This window comes from Chrysemys picta, chromosome 7, assembly GCF_011386835.1.
Source record: "Chrysemys picta bellii isolate R12L10 chromosome 7, ASM1138683v2, whole genome shotgun sequence".
NCBI classification, from domain to species: domain Eukaryota; kingdom Metazoa; phylum Chordata; order Testudines; family Emydidae; genus Chrysemys; species Chrysemys picta.
In genome coordinates, this window is record NC_088797.1 from 95,886,665 (window position 1) to 95,904,025 (window position 17,361).

At 41.8% G+C, this 17,361-nt stretch overlaps 1 protein-coding gene across 3 annotated transcripts in view; it reads left to right on the plus strand.

The window, feature by feature from the left end:
- Positions 1-17,361, plus strand: part of HECTD2 (HECT domain E3 ubiquitin protein ligase 2) — a 164,204-nt gene that overhangs the window by 10,266 nt on the left and 136,577 nt on the right. Inside the window, exons 2-3 of one of the 3 annotated variants that reach the window (XM_065552058.1) lie at positions 1,827-1,982; positions 10,959-11,062. In XM_065552058.1, coding sequence (XP_065408130.1) covers positions 11,039-11,062 — 24 coding nt within the window. In that variant the 5' untranslated portion in view covers positions 1,827-1,982; positions 10,959-11,038. Of the gene's footprint in view, positions 1-1,826; positions 1,983-10,958; positions 11,063-17,361 lie in introns of those variants that run through there. The other 2 variants (XM_065552059.1, XM_065552061.1) reach the window with 2 other exon arrangements.

The following is a 17,361-nucleotide window of genomic DNA, read 5'->3' on the forward strand; positions in this document are numbered from 1 at the left end:
CTTCTTGCTCTATTTCCTGCATCAATGGCAGCCTACAATCTATGCAGCAGCACAAGGCCTAGTATTTCCAGAGGCTTTGCACCATATAACTTTCCAACCAAAGCATTATTCTTCATTTGCAATTCTGTCTAAGGCCTGTCTGTACTGAAAAAATGCTTCCTGTTATAAAAGGTTCTAACACAAGGTTAAATGTCACATAGCCTTTACTGTCAACAAGGACAGTAATGTTTAAAAATGTTAACTTTGACCAGCTAACACATTTTAAACATAACGCATGTTTCCAGCATGAATGAGCCTAGGGTTACCATATTTCAGCAAGAAAAAAAGAGGACGGGAGGAGCCCCGCCCTAGCCCCGCCCCTGCCCCTCCCACTTCCCGCCCCCCCAGAACCCCCAACCCTCCCCCCGTTCCTTGTCCCCTGACTGCCCCCTCCTGGGACCCCTGCCCCTAACTGCCCCCCAGGACTCCACTCCCTATCTAAGCCTCCCTGCCTCTTGTCCCCTGACTGCCCCAACCCTTATCCACACCCCCACCCCCAGACAGACCCCTGGGACTCCCACGCCCCATCCAACCACTCCCCACCCCCTGACAGCCCCCCCCAGAACTCCCAACCCATCTAAACCCCTCTGCTCCCTGTCCCCTGACTGCTCCGATCCCTCTCCGCACTCCTGCCCCCTGACAGCCCCCCCCAGAACTCCCAACCCATCTAAACCCCTCTGCTCCCTGTCCCCTGACTGCTCCGATCCCTCTCCGCACTCCTGCCCCCTGACAGCCCCCCCCAGAACTCCCAACCCATCTAAACCCCTCTGCTCCCTGTCCCCTGACTGCTCCGATCCATCTCCCCACCCCTGCCACCTGACAGCCCCCCCCAGAACTCCCAAACACTCCCCCCCTGCTCCTTGTCCCCTGACTGCCCCCTCCTGGGACCCCTGCTCCTAACTGCCCTCCAGAACCCCACCCCCTACCTAAGACTCCCTGTTCCTTGTCCCCTAACTGCCCCCTCCTAAGACCCCCCCCCAACTGCCCCCCAGGACCCTACCCCCTACCTGTACCCTGACTGCCCAAAACTTTCTCCACTCCCCCCAAAAAGCCCCCCCCCGTTTCTTGACCTCCACCTCCAGAACCTTCCTGCCCCCTGACCTCCTTACCCTGCTGCTCAGAACAGAGTGTTGGGCTCTGTGCAGCCGAGCCGGACACGTGGCTGAGCTTCCCAGCACAACAAAACCTGGTCCCTGGCCCTGCACAACAAAACCCGGTCTGGCCCTGCACAGTGCTGCCGGACTGGGCTGCAAGGGAGCTGCTGGCTCAGAATGCAGGGCGGATCCGGCTCCTCTACAGCTGCTCCTGAGTCCAGCCCGGGACTTCCCTGCAGCCCTCCCAGCCACTCGCTCTTCTAATCCCGGACATTGTGAGTGCTTTACAAATTCCCCCCGGACGCTATTTTTAGCACACAAAAGGAGGACATGTCCGGGTAAATCCGGACGAATGGTAACCCTAAATGAGCCCTAATTCAAGTATCAGCAATGACTGAATACATTAAACACCAACCCCCTCTCACTGTTGGAAGTTAATTCTTCAGCTGCTGGTTTCCCTGTCCATGTAAGGGGATTTCTAGAGGAAACAGAACTGCATGAATTTGGAAAGCAGTGGAAGGTGCATCAGGGCCTTGGTATGAGGGCATAGTCAGGAGAAAGGGCCAAAGAGTTGGCCTGAGCAGGCAGAATCTTGGAAACTTTGTCATAGGTGGTGATGGACTTAGAAGGGGCTACACGGTTACTTTGCATAATCCCTGGTTTTATTTAATTTCTTGTTGTCAATCATTTTAGGAAGTGCAGGCAATGGGGAGGAAGTGCCTGACTGCAGACAGTAACAGGATGCAGCTACAGCAGCATGACTGTTTTTCATCTGAAAGACAGCCAGGTAGCCCCAGAAGAATTAATCACCAGAAGAAACTTTGTATGAGAAAAAAGAAAGATAATGTGGTGAGGAATGTCATAGACATGACTATAAATAAAATACTTGTGTGACTGAGTGAACGCTAGGCAATGCTCCTTACCATTAATAGTTGCCAAAGAGAAAAAATGTCATTTACCATGAGCAGCAATTTAGTAGTCTGTAGTCTACAGCCAAAAGAGCGTGACCCAAAATTACCCCATACAAAGTGTAGGTTGGGGGTCATGTCCTTTTAGGGTACAGAGCAGAGGTTGCTCTTTCACATTTTAGTTCAGGGTCCATTGTACGTGTTTGTAATGGGGAAATACCACAGGTACAATTGTCACAAATACAAACAGACCACAAAAATGCCAATACATTTTTAACTAAGGAGCTGAACTTCGGGGATTAACTGAACTTTTTTATGCATAAGTGATAATTAGAAGGAAAAAAACTGATGTGGGTGGGGTAGTGACTCAGGGGTGCATTAAGGATGCCATAGCTATGGGGAGAAAAGTAAATTTCTACCTGGCTAAAAAGTTCTAGAAGTTTTGGATGTAGGAAGTCAGTGCCCTGCCGCTTGTGTGTGGCCCCAAGAAAATGAAAACTATGGGGCAAATTCTATCCTGATTTACACCCAAAACAAATCCACTGAAGTCAGTGAGATTGCACAGCACATAAATAAGAGCAGGATATGACTCTATAGATATAGAACCTGAATCTGACTTCACCTCAACATAAATCTAGAGTAGCTCACTTAGGACAATGGAGTGACACACATGTAAGTGAGATTAGAATCAGGCTTCTAGTCCCTTTTATATCCTATATTATTAAATGTTATCATTTATAATTACAAGAGCTGGGCAAATAAAAGATTTTTTTTTTGTTTTCTTGCAAAAATACATTTAAAAAAAATCCTGGTCAGGCCAAACCAAAGCAAAAATCTTAAAATATTTCAGCAAATCAAAAAGTCAGGGAGAAAAAATAATTATAGGTCAAACAAAATGTTTTATTGTGAACATTTTTGAACATTTTTTTAAATTAAATGAAATTTCCAGACAAAAAGTTACTTTAGTTACAAATTGAAATGTTCATTTCAAAAATCTCAGAACAAAATGTTTCAATTTTGAGGGAGGGAAGAAGAGGGGAAGATTTCAACCAATACAATTCAGTGAAATCAACATAAATTCATGAAATGTTTCAGTATCACTGAATCTACATTTTTTTCTGTAAAAGGTTTTGGACAATTTTTTTTACCCAGCTCTCATTACGTCCAAAGTAGGCAGCATATGTAAAAAGAGTGTACATTTGCAGGCATTTCTGACCTGATTGATGTAACATGCACTACTCAAAATGAGGATTTGAATGACTCCTCTATATATTGATTGATCCATATGTCTTATACTGTAAATCAATGGTAGTTAAGTTTACCTAAGAATAAGCTGAAATGATAAGACTGTGGTATTTCCGCAGGCTTTTCTGAGGGACAAACTTTCTTTCCCCTTTGGAAGTGGCATCTCTTTTATGAAGTGGAATGTAAGCGACACAAAGGGTATGTCTGCATTGGAATTAGACACCCACGGCTGGCCCACAGCAGCTGACACGGGCTAAAGGGCTGTTTAATTGCAGTGCAGACTTTTGTGCTTTGGCTATAGCCCAAGCACTGGTCCTAGAGCTCGAGCTCCTCCAATCTGAGCCCAAACATCTGAAACAGCCCCTTAGCTAAACAGCCCCTTAGCCTGAGTCAGCTGGCACAAGCCAGCCGTGGGTTTTTAATTGCAGTGTAGACATACCCAAAGAGGAGTTTTCTTTGATCTTTGGGCCGAAGTCAGAGGAGATGTATTTTATACATTTTGGTCACACAAATGAAACCATTCTTTTGTCTGAATTTGGCTCATTAGGAAAATGATATTATAGAAAAATGTTTATGGCAATAAAAAAATAAAAATGAATGTTTTAGAACTGAATTGTGCTGTTTTTAAAAAGAAAAGAAATAGATTATTCATTCTCCAGTCATGCTGTTATGGACAGCAAAACAAGGATACATCATTAATTCCAACTTTAACTGTGGGTTGACAGTTGGTGAGAGGCATTTGCATCAGAGTGGGTTTCCGGTTTTAGAGTGAGTGTATTTGAACATCTGCTTGGGTGGGTGGCTGCTTTAGGGAGTGAAAATGAACTTTATTGATTAATTGAGCAATTGCCTTTATAGAGCATCTGAAGGGGTGGATTCCATTTCCTGTACAAAATACTGTCTGTTAAATTGAATGCATTTGGAGCATGATTCAGTGGGAAACTGGAAAGCAAAACCCACTACTTACCTCAAACAGGGAAAGAATGCTGTTGCTCCAAAAAAGCATGGAAATTTCAGAGTAGCATTATCAGAAGATAATTTCTAGATTCCATGGTGATGGGCACCACAGAAATATTTCAAATGAATATAAATTCCACTTTTAGAAGGGAATGGCTCAAATAGCTTGAGGCATCTATTTACCCACAACATACGTAAACACACTTCCTTCAGAAGAGAGGGCAGAGAAGGCTAGATACAATGATTCTTACTCAGGAGAACATGATGGTATGTTTAAAACACAGACAGTGAAGGACAGCAAAAAGAAAGCTGGATTTCCATTGTATGAACTTGTGTGTAAATCCACATCAAAATACTACAAAACACTGGCATAATTATGCTTTGTGTACAAAATGCTGGCCTTCAGGGGTCAAAATCTCAGTGGCTATCAGGAAGACTGAAGTTAGTCCTTCTAATTAATCTAAATAATTTCATTTTGTTGTCATCACTGTGTGACGTTGTGCAGTCTATATGGTTTTATAAAAACTTGATAATAAGTCAATATAATGTAACTGAGATAGTTTTAGAGAAAATACGGTAATAAGTGAATGTAAGTAACTGGGATATGCCTCATGCCAAAGGTCTCTTGTAAGGTATCACTACAAAGCTTATAATCTACTGAGTGTGATCATCTGATTTGTATAAATGTACCACTCTTGTATCTAAAACTAGAAATATAAAATGTAACTCTGAGGGCCTATTGTAATTGTGTAAAGTGTGGACCATTAATGATGGTTTGGAATCTTGATGACTCCCATTGTCTGCAGATGGCTGTATTTACCTGTGAGTCTTCCTGTATATGTGTGTGCTGGCAAGTGAGTAATGAAGTCTTGCAGTGACATGTGATCATGTCACCTGAACTGGAATCCATCTTTAACCTGGTGCTTTTCCAGTGAGGGGGGGTGGAAACCCAGAGAGACAAAGAGTTCCCGCCTTATGCAAAAGATATATAAAGGGGGGGAAGAGAACAGAGAAAGGGAGAAGTCATCATGAAGAATCCCCTAGCTACCACCTGAGCTGCAACAAGAGCTGTACCAGGGGAAAGAATTGTGCCCAGGCCTGGAAGGTGTCCAGTCTGAGAAAAACTTACTGAAACATCTCTGAGGGTGAGATTATCTGTATTTAGTTTGATTAGGCATAGATTTGCGCATTTTATTTTATTTTGCTTGGTGACTTACTTTGTTCTGTCTGTTACTACTTTGAACCACTTAAATCCTACTGTCTGTATTTAATAAAATCACTTTTTATTTAGTAATTTACCCAGAGTATGTATTAATACCTGGGGGAGCAAACAACTGTGCATATCTCTCTATCAGTGTTATAGAGGGCGAACAATTTATGAGTTTGCCCTGCATAAGCTTTATGCAGGGTAAAACGGATTTATTTGGGTTTAGACTCCATTGGGAGTTGAGCATCTGAGTGCTAAAGACAAGCGCACTTCTGTAAGCTGTTTTTAGGTAACCTGCAGCTTTGGGACAGGAGATTCAGACCCTGGATCTGTGTTTGGAGCCAGACGGGAGTGTCTGGCTCAGCAAGACAGGGTGCTGGAGTCCTGAGCTGGCAGGGAAAACAGAAGCAGGGGTAGTCTTTGCACATCGTGTGGCAGCTCCCAAGGGGGTTTCTGTGATCCAACCCGTCACAGACTGTACTCTCTATTTTGGGTTTACTCTTGTGTAGAGGTTTCAGAGTAGCAGCCGTGTTAGTCTGTATCCGCAAAAAGAACAGGAGTACTTGTGGCACCTTAGAGACTAACAAATTTATTAGAGCATAAGCTTTCGTGGACTGCAGCCTACTTCTTCGGATGCACATAGCATCTTTACATCTTGTGTAGAGGATATTTCCTGTCGTGCTCTACTGAAGTAGCTGGGCCCTTTAAATGTAAGAGCAATACTTGAGCAGCAGTCCTAATGCGGCCGACTGAGACAGTCTGTATCTCCTTTCAGTTGGTAAGTGGTTTTGCTCTTATGTTTTCTCCAGCTTTTCTCTTGTTCCTGAGGAGGCATCACATTGTTCCATTGTTTCATTTTGGTGTGGGTCTTCAAGAGTAATAGCCTGGAGTTAGCTGTTAGAGTAATGATAATGTCTGTTGTGTAGAAAACTCCTAGGTTTGTGTGGAAAGCCTAGGGCTGAAAGAAAGCTGTGTCATATTTTGGTCCCTTTGCTTATGTGGAGAGGTGGGTAGGAAGGAGGTGTATGAAGAAAAGTGAAGTGTGGCGTTTACTGCTTGCTTTTAAAATTCATACACTAGTTTATGGACCCTAACTCTGGAATAGAACAATTTTGTGTCAATGCAACAGGGGCCCTTCCCCACTGAATCAAAATTGAAACAATTTAGGACCAGACAGTGCTTTTTAGGCCCAAGCTTGGCCCACGCTCTCCACGTGGAAACACTAGGCGGCATTGTGCTTCATGATTCCCCATCATGCAGGACTCATGAGGTTTAAATAGTAAATGCTTGTGAAGTGCTCTGCAGTCCTCAGATGAAATGCAAAGTATATATAAATGCAAAGTATTATTCCTCTTTTTATTTTTGAAAAGAAACCCCAGTTGTTGTGCTTCCAAGCAGCATTTCTGAATATGTTGAGTATTTTTTTCTCTCTGACTTACTTAGCATTTGTTAGCTTATTCTAGCTTCTGCAAAAAGCTATAACAGGCAAACAAAGCCATCTCTGGATTGCTGATGCCATGAAGAATAATTTAACAGCACCAGAGAATGCATTGCTACCCAGCACATCGGTAGCCATCACTCATCTTATTCTTTTGCCAACTGGATGGTTACCACTTTGTCTTAAGCTACACTCCTCTCTGTGCCACTGTGAAAGTGTACAGTGGCAGTTAAGATTCAGGATCCAGAATATCACAGACCTTTTACATCACTGGCGTATTATGGCCTGATATTAGCATCTCATTGTCTCACCACTCTCATCAGAAAAGCATGCATTGTGTAAATGCCAACTAAAAACTCTGGCACCTTTCATGCACTGAGCAGTGTTTTTCTATCCTTTTTTAAAAAGATGTTATGTTTATAAAATGTTATTGATGTAGAATATTTCAAGGATACTATTTGTTTATCTCTAAAGATTGTCATTTTAATATTATCTTTAATTGGTTTCCCTGCATTTTTGTAATAAAGTTAAAGATGTACCAATAAATGGAGGACTGAAAGGTTTGCAACCTTAGAAAGAGCAGCCATTTTCCATTGTTTTTCAGATCAACAAAACATGGTTGAACATACAGTGTTTTTATTCATTAGTGAATTGTCAAATAGACAAAAAAATTATTTTTTTTTTAATGTGAAGCTTTCTGCCCTTTAGATGAAACATGAGTCTTGATCAGATTGGGGTGTTTACCCCATTCTCCAGCTGAAATACATTTGGATTATTACATTCTGTCTATCTAAAGTTTTCCCTCTCTTTTTAATTGGCTATGTTCTAATTGGATATATTGCATTGTGAGTCTGGGTAAGAGAAGCATGCTGTGAAGATAATTCTGCCCCTCCTGCCAAACTAGGGATTGGGATACCAAAGAAGCTCCTGTAGAGGGGCGTCTATGAGGTCTAATGAGCAGGCTGCAGAATCTGGTCTGCCACCCAGCGAGTTCCATCTGTCCCAGCGAGTTCCATGGATTTCAGCTCCCCGCTGTTTGTAAAAATGGAGAGGATTGTGGAGTGTTAACAGTTTACACAATATATATATCTGCTGCTATCAAATTTATTAAAATGCTCTGGGTAGAATAAATGTTCAGAGACTCCAGAAATCTTGCACTAGTATTACTGCTTGTGCATCAACTTTAAATATACTCTGTCTGCTCCAGTTACCAACTGGCACTTGCTTTGCAGGAGTAAGGGAAGGAGGTGATGGTATTCTGCTTAAGGAATCATTATCAGCTATTCCTTTGATCTCTCTCCTGGCACTGCAGCAGCCATTCCACTATGTCATTATATTTTGTTTAGAGGCACTAGGGCAAATTCTGCTCTGTGACACCAATATAAAACTGGACTAACTCCATTTAGTGGAGTTAGTCCAGTTTTATATTGGTGTGAATGAGAATAGAATTAGGCCTCCTGAGCAGACCAAAATCAGGTTTGAGATAGACACAAAACTCCAAATATTTAAAAAAAATAGGTTCTTCTGTGTCTTTGCCCTTCTACACCAACTAGATTTTGTTTGCTAACATGGTTGGAAAAGTAGTGTGGGGGGAGGGGAGTGAGAGAGATGGAAGAAGGTCTCCTTCCAAAAGTTCCTACAAGCTGGCAGTTCTGATGACAGATGAGGGTAAAAAATTCTGGAAAATGGTGTTTCAGAATTGTAGTGTATACTACAGTGTTTTTGCTGGCTGTGTTCTTCACTTTGGTAGTAGAGAGAGAGGAGAAGGCAGCAACCTTTCAGCAGTGGTTTGATTGAATAATGTACCGAACGGATATACCTGATCCTTGGATTACTTTAGGCACATGTCTCCTATATTTGTTCAACAAACATTTTTAGAAGTATACATACAATCAAATAGTACAGTCTGATGCACAGAGATACCATGGTCCACAAGTAGAAGAATATTAGTGGTAAACTTTTATTACTACAAATGAAGAAGCACTTGCCTACTTAAATTTTAAAAATATGGAAGGTGGGAATGGCTAGTTGACTTGTGATATGTAACATGAGCTGCATACTTGTGTTTAGCATCGTGACATAAAAGAGCTAATTTGCTCATCTTTAGACTTAACCAGGGTGTCTGCTATACTCTAGCACAGGGGTAGGCAACCTATGGCACACGTGAGCTGATTTTCAGTGGCACTCACACTGCTCTGGTCCTGGCCACCGGTCCGAGGGACTCTGCATTTTCATTTAATTTTAAATAAGCTTCTTAAACGTTTTAAAAACCTTATTTACTTTACATACAACAATAGTTTAGTTATATATTATAGACTTATAGAAAGAGACCTTCTAAAAACGTTAAAATGTATTACCGGCACGCGAAACCTTAAATTAGAGTGAATAAATGAAGACTCAGCACAACACTTCTGAAAGGTTGCCGACGCCTGCTCTAGCAGAAAATTACTATACTGGTACCATCTAGACAGGCATGCAGAGATATGGATTCATTTCACTTCTGTTCCAGTCTGAAGCCAAAGTCTTGCTGCTTTACCAGAAAGTATAAAAAAGCATTTTTAAATTTAATTATTTTTGTTAATAGAACTGGAGTAAATCTCCGTAAATACAGACTCATTCTATGTAGCCATCAACAGCTCCACAAAATTGCTCTCCTAGTATATTAGGCATTTCTAATGTGCATAGATACTAGGCACTTAACAATTACCTAGTACACTAGAACCAAATGTAAATAATCGTAGTAGTAATAATAAGAATTATTCCTATCTTAAAATTAGATTAGAAACAATTGCCGTACCATTAGTTCCTATGTCATATAGTCATAGCTTCTCTTACGTAAAGAGATAACTCTAGAGTTCAGTGACACTATTGGAAGTGAGATTACTTGAAGTATTTCTTATTATCAGGGTTCTCTTTAAGCAGTGGTGAGAGATCTCTAAGTTATAGGTTTGAATTCCATGGGAATTGTAGATGTCTACTCTAAACTAATCTTGATGGATCCTTGAAACAGCAAAATAAGGGAATGTAATCTAATTACTCTGTTTAATCAACTGCAATGTTTATGTGACTCTCACTCTGAAATATGAAATACTGAATTTTTCTTTGTGGGCTAAACAGAAAAATAGGGTTATGATTCTTAGCACACTGTGCTTTATAACTGCAGTACAATAGTAACTATTTTGAATATTTAAAAAAAAATTAGTCTAAATTAATTGAAATGTGGTAGGACATAACAGATTTGATGTTTTCAGTGAGTTATCTTCTGGTAAATTTCATATTTTCCCACAAAATTGAGCAAAATTAAAGAAAAATGTATACTTGCAAATTAAACCAAGTGACATAGCCTACAATACTCTGTAACATCATTGCAGCTTTTGACTTTCTTCACATAGGACCACATGGCTTAAAGAACTGGTAATGAACTACAGACTAATTTAATTTGCAAACTGAATACCATCAGATTAGGCCTGAATAAAGACTGAGAGTGGTTGGGTCATTACAAAATCTAAACTTAATTTCCCCAATACTAATTTCTTCCTACTGTTACTCACACCTTGTCAACTGTCTGTAATGGGCCACTCTCTTACCACTTCAAAAGTTATTTTTCCTCCCTTGGCAGCCTGCTGTTAATTGATTTATCTCGTTAGACTGACCCCACACTTGGTAAAGCAACCCCCATTCTTTAATGTATACCTGCTCCTGTATTTTTCACTCCATGCATCTGATGAAGTGGGTTCTAGCTCACAAAAGCTTATGCCCAAATAAATTTGTTAGTCTCTAAGGTGCCACAAGGACTCCTCGTTGTTTTTGCTGATACAGACTAATGCGGCTACCACTCTAAAACAGACTAGATTGCAACCTCTAGGCCACTGGTATGAATGCCTAGCTTAGTAGAAAATGGACAAGGTCATTACCACCTGACATCTGTTAGGTAGCTTACAAAAATGAGAAGGAGGGCTCTAGATGAGGTAACATAACCTGTCTTAGCTCTATATGCACTCATTATTAAAGGCACTTCTAAAAGCATCCTTCAAACTTCTACCTTTGTTGCTGTTTTATGGGACCAACAGGAATGGCTTTGTATAGGCTGGGACATTGCCTCACATGGATCCTGCATTTGGCAGTTTGTCCATCAAATTTTCAGCTCTGAATGAGGCAAAGATTTGGGACGAAGGTACGTTTATTCTACTGTGAATATTTTCATTTTGTGTGTGAGGTGTTGCCCCACTGTGGAATTTCCAGTTGTCTAAAAGTGAATTGTGCCCCAGATTTAGGAACTCATAACAATGGACAAACTAACAGCCTACCTGGGGTGGGAATGCAAGCTGGATATAAACACATGGCTTTCTTTTTTTGTTCACAGATCACAGTTTAAAAACTATGTATTTCTGTGCTATTTGATTAACATTCTTTTGATTGTATTTTGATGCTCTTGCATTCACCTGACAGATCCATATCACATGCAATTCCACCTTCAGGGTAAATTGTTTCCAACTGCTAGCTCTCTCTCTTGTATATACGTACCTGAAAAATTAAAACTTTTTAAAATAGTTAAGCCTTTGTGCTGTTTAATAGAGTTACGTGCCTCAGGTCATATAGGTGCGGTGTAAGCAAAAGCTGATCTCCACCAATGGCTTTGCAGCACCTGACTATCCAACCGCCCCTTAATGAAAACTGTTAAGCAAACGTGAGTATGTTATTGAATGAATTTTGGTGTAAATGGGGAAAGAGCCCCAAATTGTACTATATTATGTATTGCTCACAGAAAGGAATAAGAAATGCTCACTATGTCCACAAATCAAGACAGACTTTTAAAGGAAGAGTCAACTTTTGCAGTCTGTGCTTAAGCAAAACTCCCATTAATTTGAAAAGGATTCCTGCTCCAGTAAGGGTTATAGAATGTGGCAGCAAAAAAATAAGAGCTTTTGCAAAACTTTGGTAGTTTGGGGGTGATATTCCTATTTATTTACTACCTTTTTTCTAAAGTATTTTTCTGCCTGAACTGAGAGAGCTCTCCCTCACAACGCAGCCCACAGAGCCTACTTTAGAAATAACCCACTAACACTGTCCCTAAGAAATTGTATTGACTGTTTTCAACTGCTTATCTTCACATCATTGCTGAGATCTGTCTCTCACCTCAAAATGTACTAAAATAACTGCAGTGACTGTTATAAATAGCTCAAGAAACAAAGAGCTCTTCTAAAATAAGGGAGCATCATGAATTATTGCAGAGCTCATTTATCTCCTTCCAGCAGCATCAACAGGTAATTCAGCTGCCCCTGTGCTCAGCAGTTGGCAGAAGCACTGCTGTCAGGACTAGAGCTGAGTAGGAATTTTTCAATTAAATGCTTTTTTGTCAGAAAATACTGATTTGTCAAAACGAAAGACTTGCTCGAATGTACCAGTTTTGACAACATTTTCATTAGAAAAGGGTTCTCAGGTGCAGGATGAAATTTCTGCTCAAAAAACAGTACTCTGAAACCCACGTACTCTGTAATAGCCATAGCCTAGTTATTAGCCTGTTCTGAATTGGGTATAGCAGGGACTTGAACCTAGGGCTCCCACATCCCAGAGGAGGCCCATAGTTGCTGGATTATTGGCTATTCTGGGAGGAATTCCTTTTTCATGAAAATTTCAGAAGGTTTCAGTTTCATATAGATGTGGAACAGAAAAATGTTTGAAATCTCAAAAAGTTTTGCGGGACAGGAAAGCCATTTGCTGCCCTGCTCTGTACTTGTGTCACCTGTTCACATAGTACTTCTAAAGCAGAGGTTTTCAAAATGTGGGGCATGGAGGAACATTCCAGGGGGCCAGCTCGGTGAGGCAATGCCCCCTCCTCTCCCTGACTCACCTCAGTGGGTCACCCAGCCTGTCTGGGTTGGGGGGAGTGCAATCAAAAATTGTATCTCAAAGGGGAGGGGCTCAGTTCAAAACTTGTTTGGGGCAACCCTCTGAGATGAGTTGGGATAGAGGTGATGCTCCGTCTCCGAGACCTGCCACATGGGGCAGACCCAAGCCACCTGGTGTCACTGCTTGCCCCCCTGAACGTTCCTCTGTGCCCCCCTAATGGGGCATGCCCCACAGTTTGGAAACCTCTAGAAGCTGTTGCTAAATGGAAGGCAGAAATCTTGGGGATCATTTGACCCTGTGTGCCCGCCATGTCGCCTCTGCCTAGCTCAGATGGGGGTACGCAGTAGACTACAGTATTTGTAAAGGGGTACGCAGCCTAAAAAGTTTGTGAACCACTATTCTAAAGAATTCCGCCATATCATGTTATCATTGAAACAGAGGAAACACTTCACAGTTCAAAATAAGACACAGAGCAAATTTATTACTAGGCAAAAAGACATCAAACATATGCTATTACTTTATATTCCCTGTGCAGCAAATTGATTACTACACAAACATAATGGCTGGTCTTTTTCACTGCTCTTTCACACTGGAGGAATGCAAGAGGGTAAGCCAGGACATTAAGTGGCTTCTCTTGTAACATGAAACTCAGATATAGCATGCATATGAGCAAAGCATTTGCGTATGGCTCATCATGAATAATCCTGCAAAGATGATCATACTTCATTATTGATGGAAAGATGATACGGCTCCTCAGTCATACTGAAACAGCTCTCCTAATGGCTTGCATTATTTCATACATAAGGCATCCAGACTATGTGGCTAGCAGACAGCTCTGCCTTATTAGGATGAGACTACCTTTTCCTGTGAGAGACTGATAGATAGTTAGCAAACTAAACCAAATCTCACTTTTTTTCTACCAAATTGGTTATACAGTTACAGTATAAACTGTAATCTGCTTCCAGTAAGATATAGGCTGCCATTTCTTTAGGTATAATTGTTTTCCTTCCATCTCAACTCCAGTTCGTTGCCATCTATGGATGAATAGTTACAGTGTTGACATTATTTAGGTCTGCTTGAGCCTCCTCTTCACTAGAGAGAGGTTCTCCTTGAGTCTTTTCTTCACTATCTGTTCTTCCATAAGAAGAACAAACTCTTTATCAGTGGGGTCTTCTCAAGCGACTTCAGTAATATTGCTATGCTACTTGGAACAGGCAATCTTGTGACATGATAGATATTCTGTATGCATGAAACTCAACTCTGCAAGTAATCAGGAGTACAGTATAACATATAGTTTATATCAGTGTTTTTCAAAGTTTGGGTTGCGACCCAGTACTGGGTCGTGGCATGTCAGGCACTGGGTCACTCTGATCAATACCGCCAACCGGGAAGTTAAAAGTCCTGTCGGTGGTGCTACCCAGTTAAGGCAGGCTAGTGCCTACCTGTTCCAACACCACGCTGCGCCCCAGAAGCAGCCAGCAGTGGGTCCAGCTTCTAGGCGGGGGGGCCACCGGACTCTGCACGCTGCCCCTACCCCAAGCACCAGCTCTGCACTCCCATTGGCCGGGAACAGGCCAATGGAAACTGGGGGCGGGGGGAGTGGTGCCTGCGGGCAAGAGTCGTGTGAAGCTGCTTGCGTGCCTCCGCCTAGGAGCCGGACCTGCTTCTGGCCACTTCCGAGGCGCAGTGCGGTCTGCAGTGCCAGGAGAGGCGGGAAGCCTGCCTCTTCACCCCGGCTGTGCCGCTGACTGTGAGCCGCCAGAAGTAAATCTGTGCTCCAGCCCCGTGCCCCAATCCCCAGCCCTGAGCCCCTCTAAACCTGCAACCCCTTCCTGTGCCCTAAATCCCTAATCCCTGGCCCCACCCCAGAGCCTGCACCCCTAGTCCTTGCCCCAGCCCAGAGCTCCCTCCCACACCCTGAACCCCTAATTCCTGGCCCCACTCTGCAGCCCTCACCCTGCACCCCAACCCTCTGCCCCAGCCCTGAGCCCCTCACTCACCCCAAACCCCGCATCCCCAGCTCCATTGGGTCGCAGGCATCAACAATTTTCTTCAACCGGGTCCCCAGAAAAAAAGTGTGAAAACCACTGGCTTATATGTTATTTCTGTATATGGAATGTATTTGCTTTTCAGTTTTAATGTTAAGCATGTGTCTCCTTTTTTTGGCAGTTATGAATCTTGGACTTAAAAAGCCTTAAATGATACAAATTCCAGGTTCCCAATTTACCCAATTTAGATTTAGATCAATCTAAAAAAGGTAACAATGCACCAAAACAGTTCACAAAAATGAGTTGTGATCTGCTTGAGGATCATAGGGTTTTTCCAGCAGATCCACAAATCTACTTTTGTTATTACCACTACCATAGCGGAGGGCTTCCTTATCAGGAGAAAGATCCAGATGCACTCTTGGTCTCCAACTACGGATTGCCTAACACCTAGATCAGAAATTTAATGTCAGTAAGAGCTAATGGTGGATCCCTTAACTATCTGTGGATCTGGGCAACACAAAAATTCACCCTGGTATTGAAGTCAATGGAGTTACACCATGGATTATTTCAGTGTAGGGCAAACTGTTCAGATGATGTTAAATGTTGTACCGCCACTGAAATCAGTCCGAGAGACTTCCCAGAGCAGCCAATAGCCCAGTGGTTAGGGCACTCCGTATATAAGACACCCAGTTTCAAGTCCCCACTCTGCTTGATTTGGAGTGGGGACTTGAACCGGGAACACCCATATCCCAGGTGCGTCTCTATTCTGGACTGTTTTCACAAAACTTTTTGAAAGGTCTAGTTTTAACCTCCTTTTTTGGGGAGGGGTGCAGGAGAGACAGAGGGTGGAATTCTTGTTTTCCAGCCAGCCCTACTTAGAACACAAGTTTGAGCTGTTGTTGAACAAGGCTTTGTGGTCAACATCAATAGGAACAAGTCATGGAGAGTACAGTGTATTTCACATAGGCTACCAAGCAGCTGTCAAATATCAACTTCCAACTACTTCTGAAATGAGCTAGAATTGAAACAATGCCCTAAATTGCTGATATTTTTCTCTAAAATACAAACAAAATGACAGTGCTGAAAAGATAAGTATCAGTAGGTAAATTCCTTTCAGTCATTCTAATCACCATTTCTCATCACCTCAAAAACGAATACAATTATAATTTTAAGAAATGTTTAATTTGTTAGAGTCAAATAAGGGCCGGAATAAAATGACTGAAGGGCTGGATGCGGCCCCCGGGCCATAGTTTACCCACCCCTGTCCTAATCCCATTAGTACCTATGAGAATTTTTTGCCCTTGATTTCAGTGGGAAGCAGAGTTGGGCGTGACACACATGCGTGTGTGTGTATGACTATGTTGCTGTTTAGAAAGAATATAAAGGCGTTATTCTATTAGACGGTTAACAGAGTTTTACCTTTAGTTAGAGGCCTGGACTTATGGTGCTGAAGGGCCAGTGTTCCAGTCTTGGCTCTGCAGAGGTGTAATTTATTATGGGGCTCAGTCATTTTGGTATGTTTATTTTACACTTTTTACCAACCTTGGGAGTAAAGGCAGGCTGAGTTGCACACAGTGGTAAACGCATGACTGGCTTAACAAGAACTTATATAAAACTCTCGCATCCTGCCAGATGTGCTTGAATGAGACAAGCTTCTTAGCTACCTTTATCATCTTTGACAGTACTACTCATTCTTTCAATTTAATAATCAGGTGATCAGAGATCAGGTGATCTCTCCTTCCTATTTATTTAATATTTTAAATAAATTGTGTCTTCATTTACCATCACACCATTTTTTAAAAAAAAAACCTGTGAAATTCTCAAATACACAAACAAACAAAAACAATAACAACCCTGCCATGGATAAGGTGGCTAAGTAGCATGAATATCATTTCTGCATTTATAAAACTCAAGCACTTTAAAGCATTTAAATGAATTGTTAAGGACACCATGAATTCTACACTCCCCCTGGAACAAGTAACATTGTTTTAAATCATGTGAGTAATGTAAGATTTATTAACTATTCCATTCTATGCTTGAATCTAGGTTTTGTAAATGATGTTGTAAGTTACTGAATTGTCACTTAGCAACTTCAACAATTTTTTCTAAACAAAGTTTTCTGGGCTTGTAATCACTTCCAGAATAGTCAGTTTGGGTGCCACAAACATTTGGATGAAATTCTTCCCTATGTAACTCCTACAAAGTCAGACGGGTTTGGCTTTATGACTTAATAAATGTTCTGTGAGCAGAAGCCAAAGATATATTAATATTTATTTTCTAGAGTTAAAGAAAACTAGATAATCCATGGCCTAAAAGGGAATGTTTATAAAGGTAGTGTCTGAATGAATAGTCTTATTCTTGAAGGGGGTTGTTTAGTTTGGAACTTACTGTGATTGATAGAAGCTCTCTGTCCCCAAGGGAGCTTCCAAATTTTGCACCACTATTTGTCTTAATATCTCCTGTTATAACCCAGTCCAGTCCCACTCTTTGAGTGGACACCAGTCCATGATGATTGGATCTGGATCTTTTGGCAGGTTTAGAACTCAGAGCTCTGGGGGCTCAGGGTCTCCAAAACTCCCTCGTTGCTACCAAGAGAGACAAATGAAGAGGCACCACACCAGTCTGGGGTTCTCAG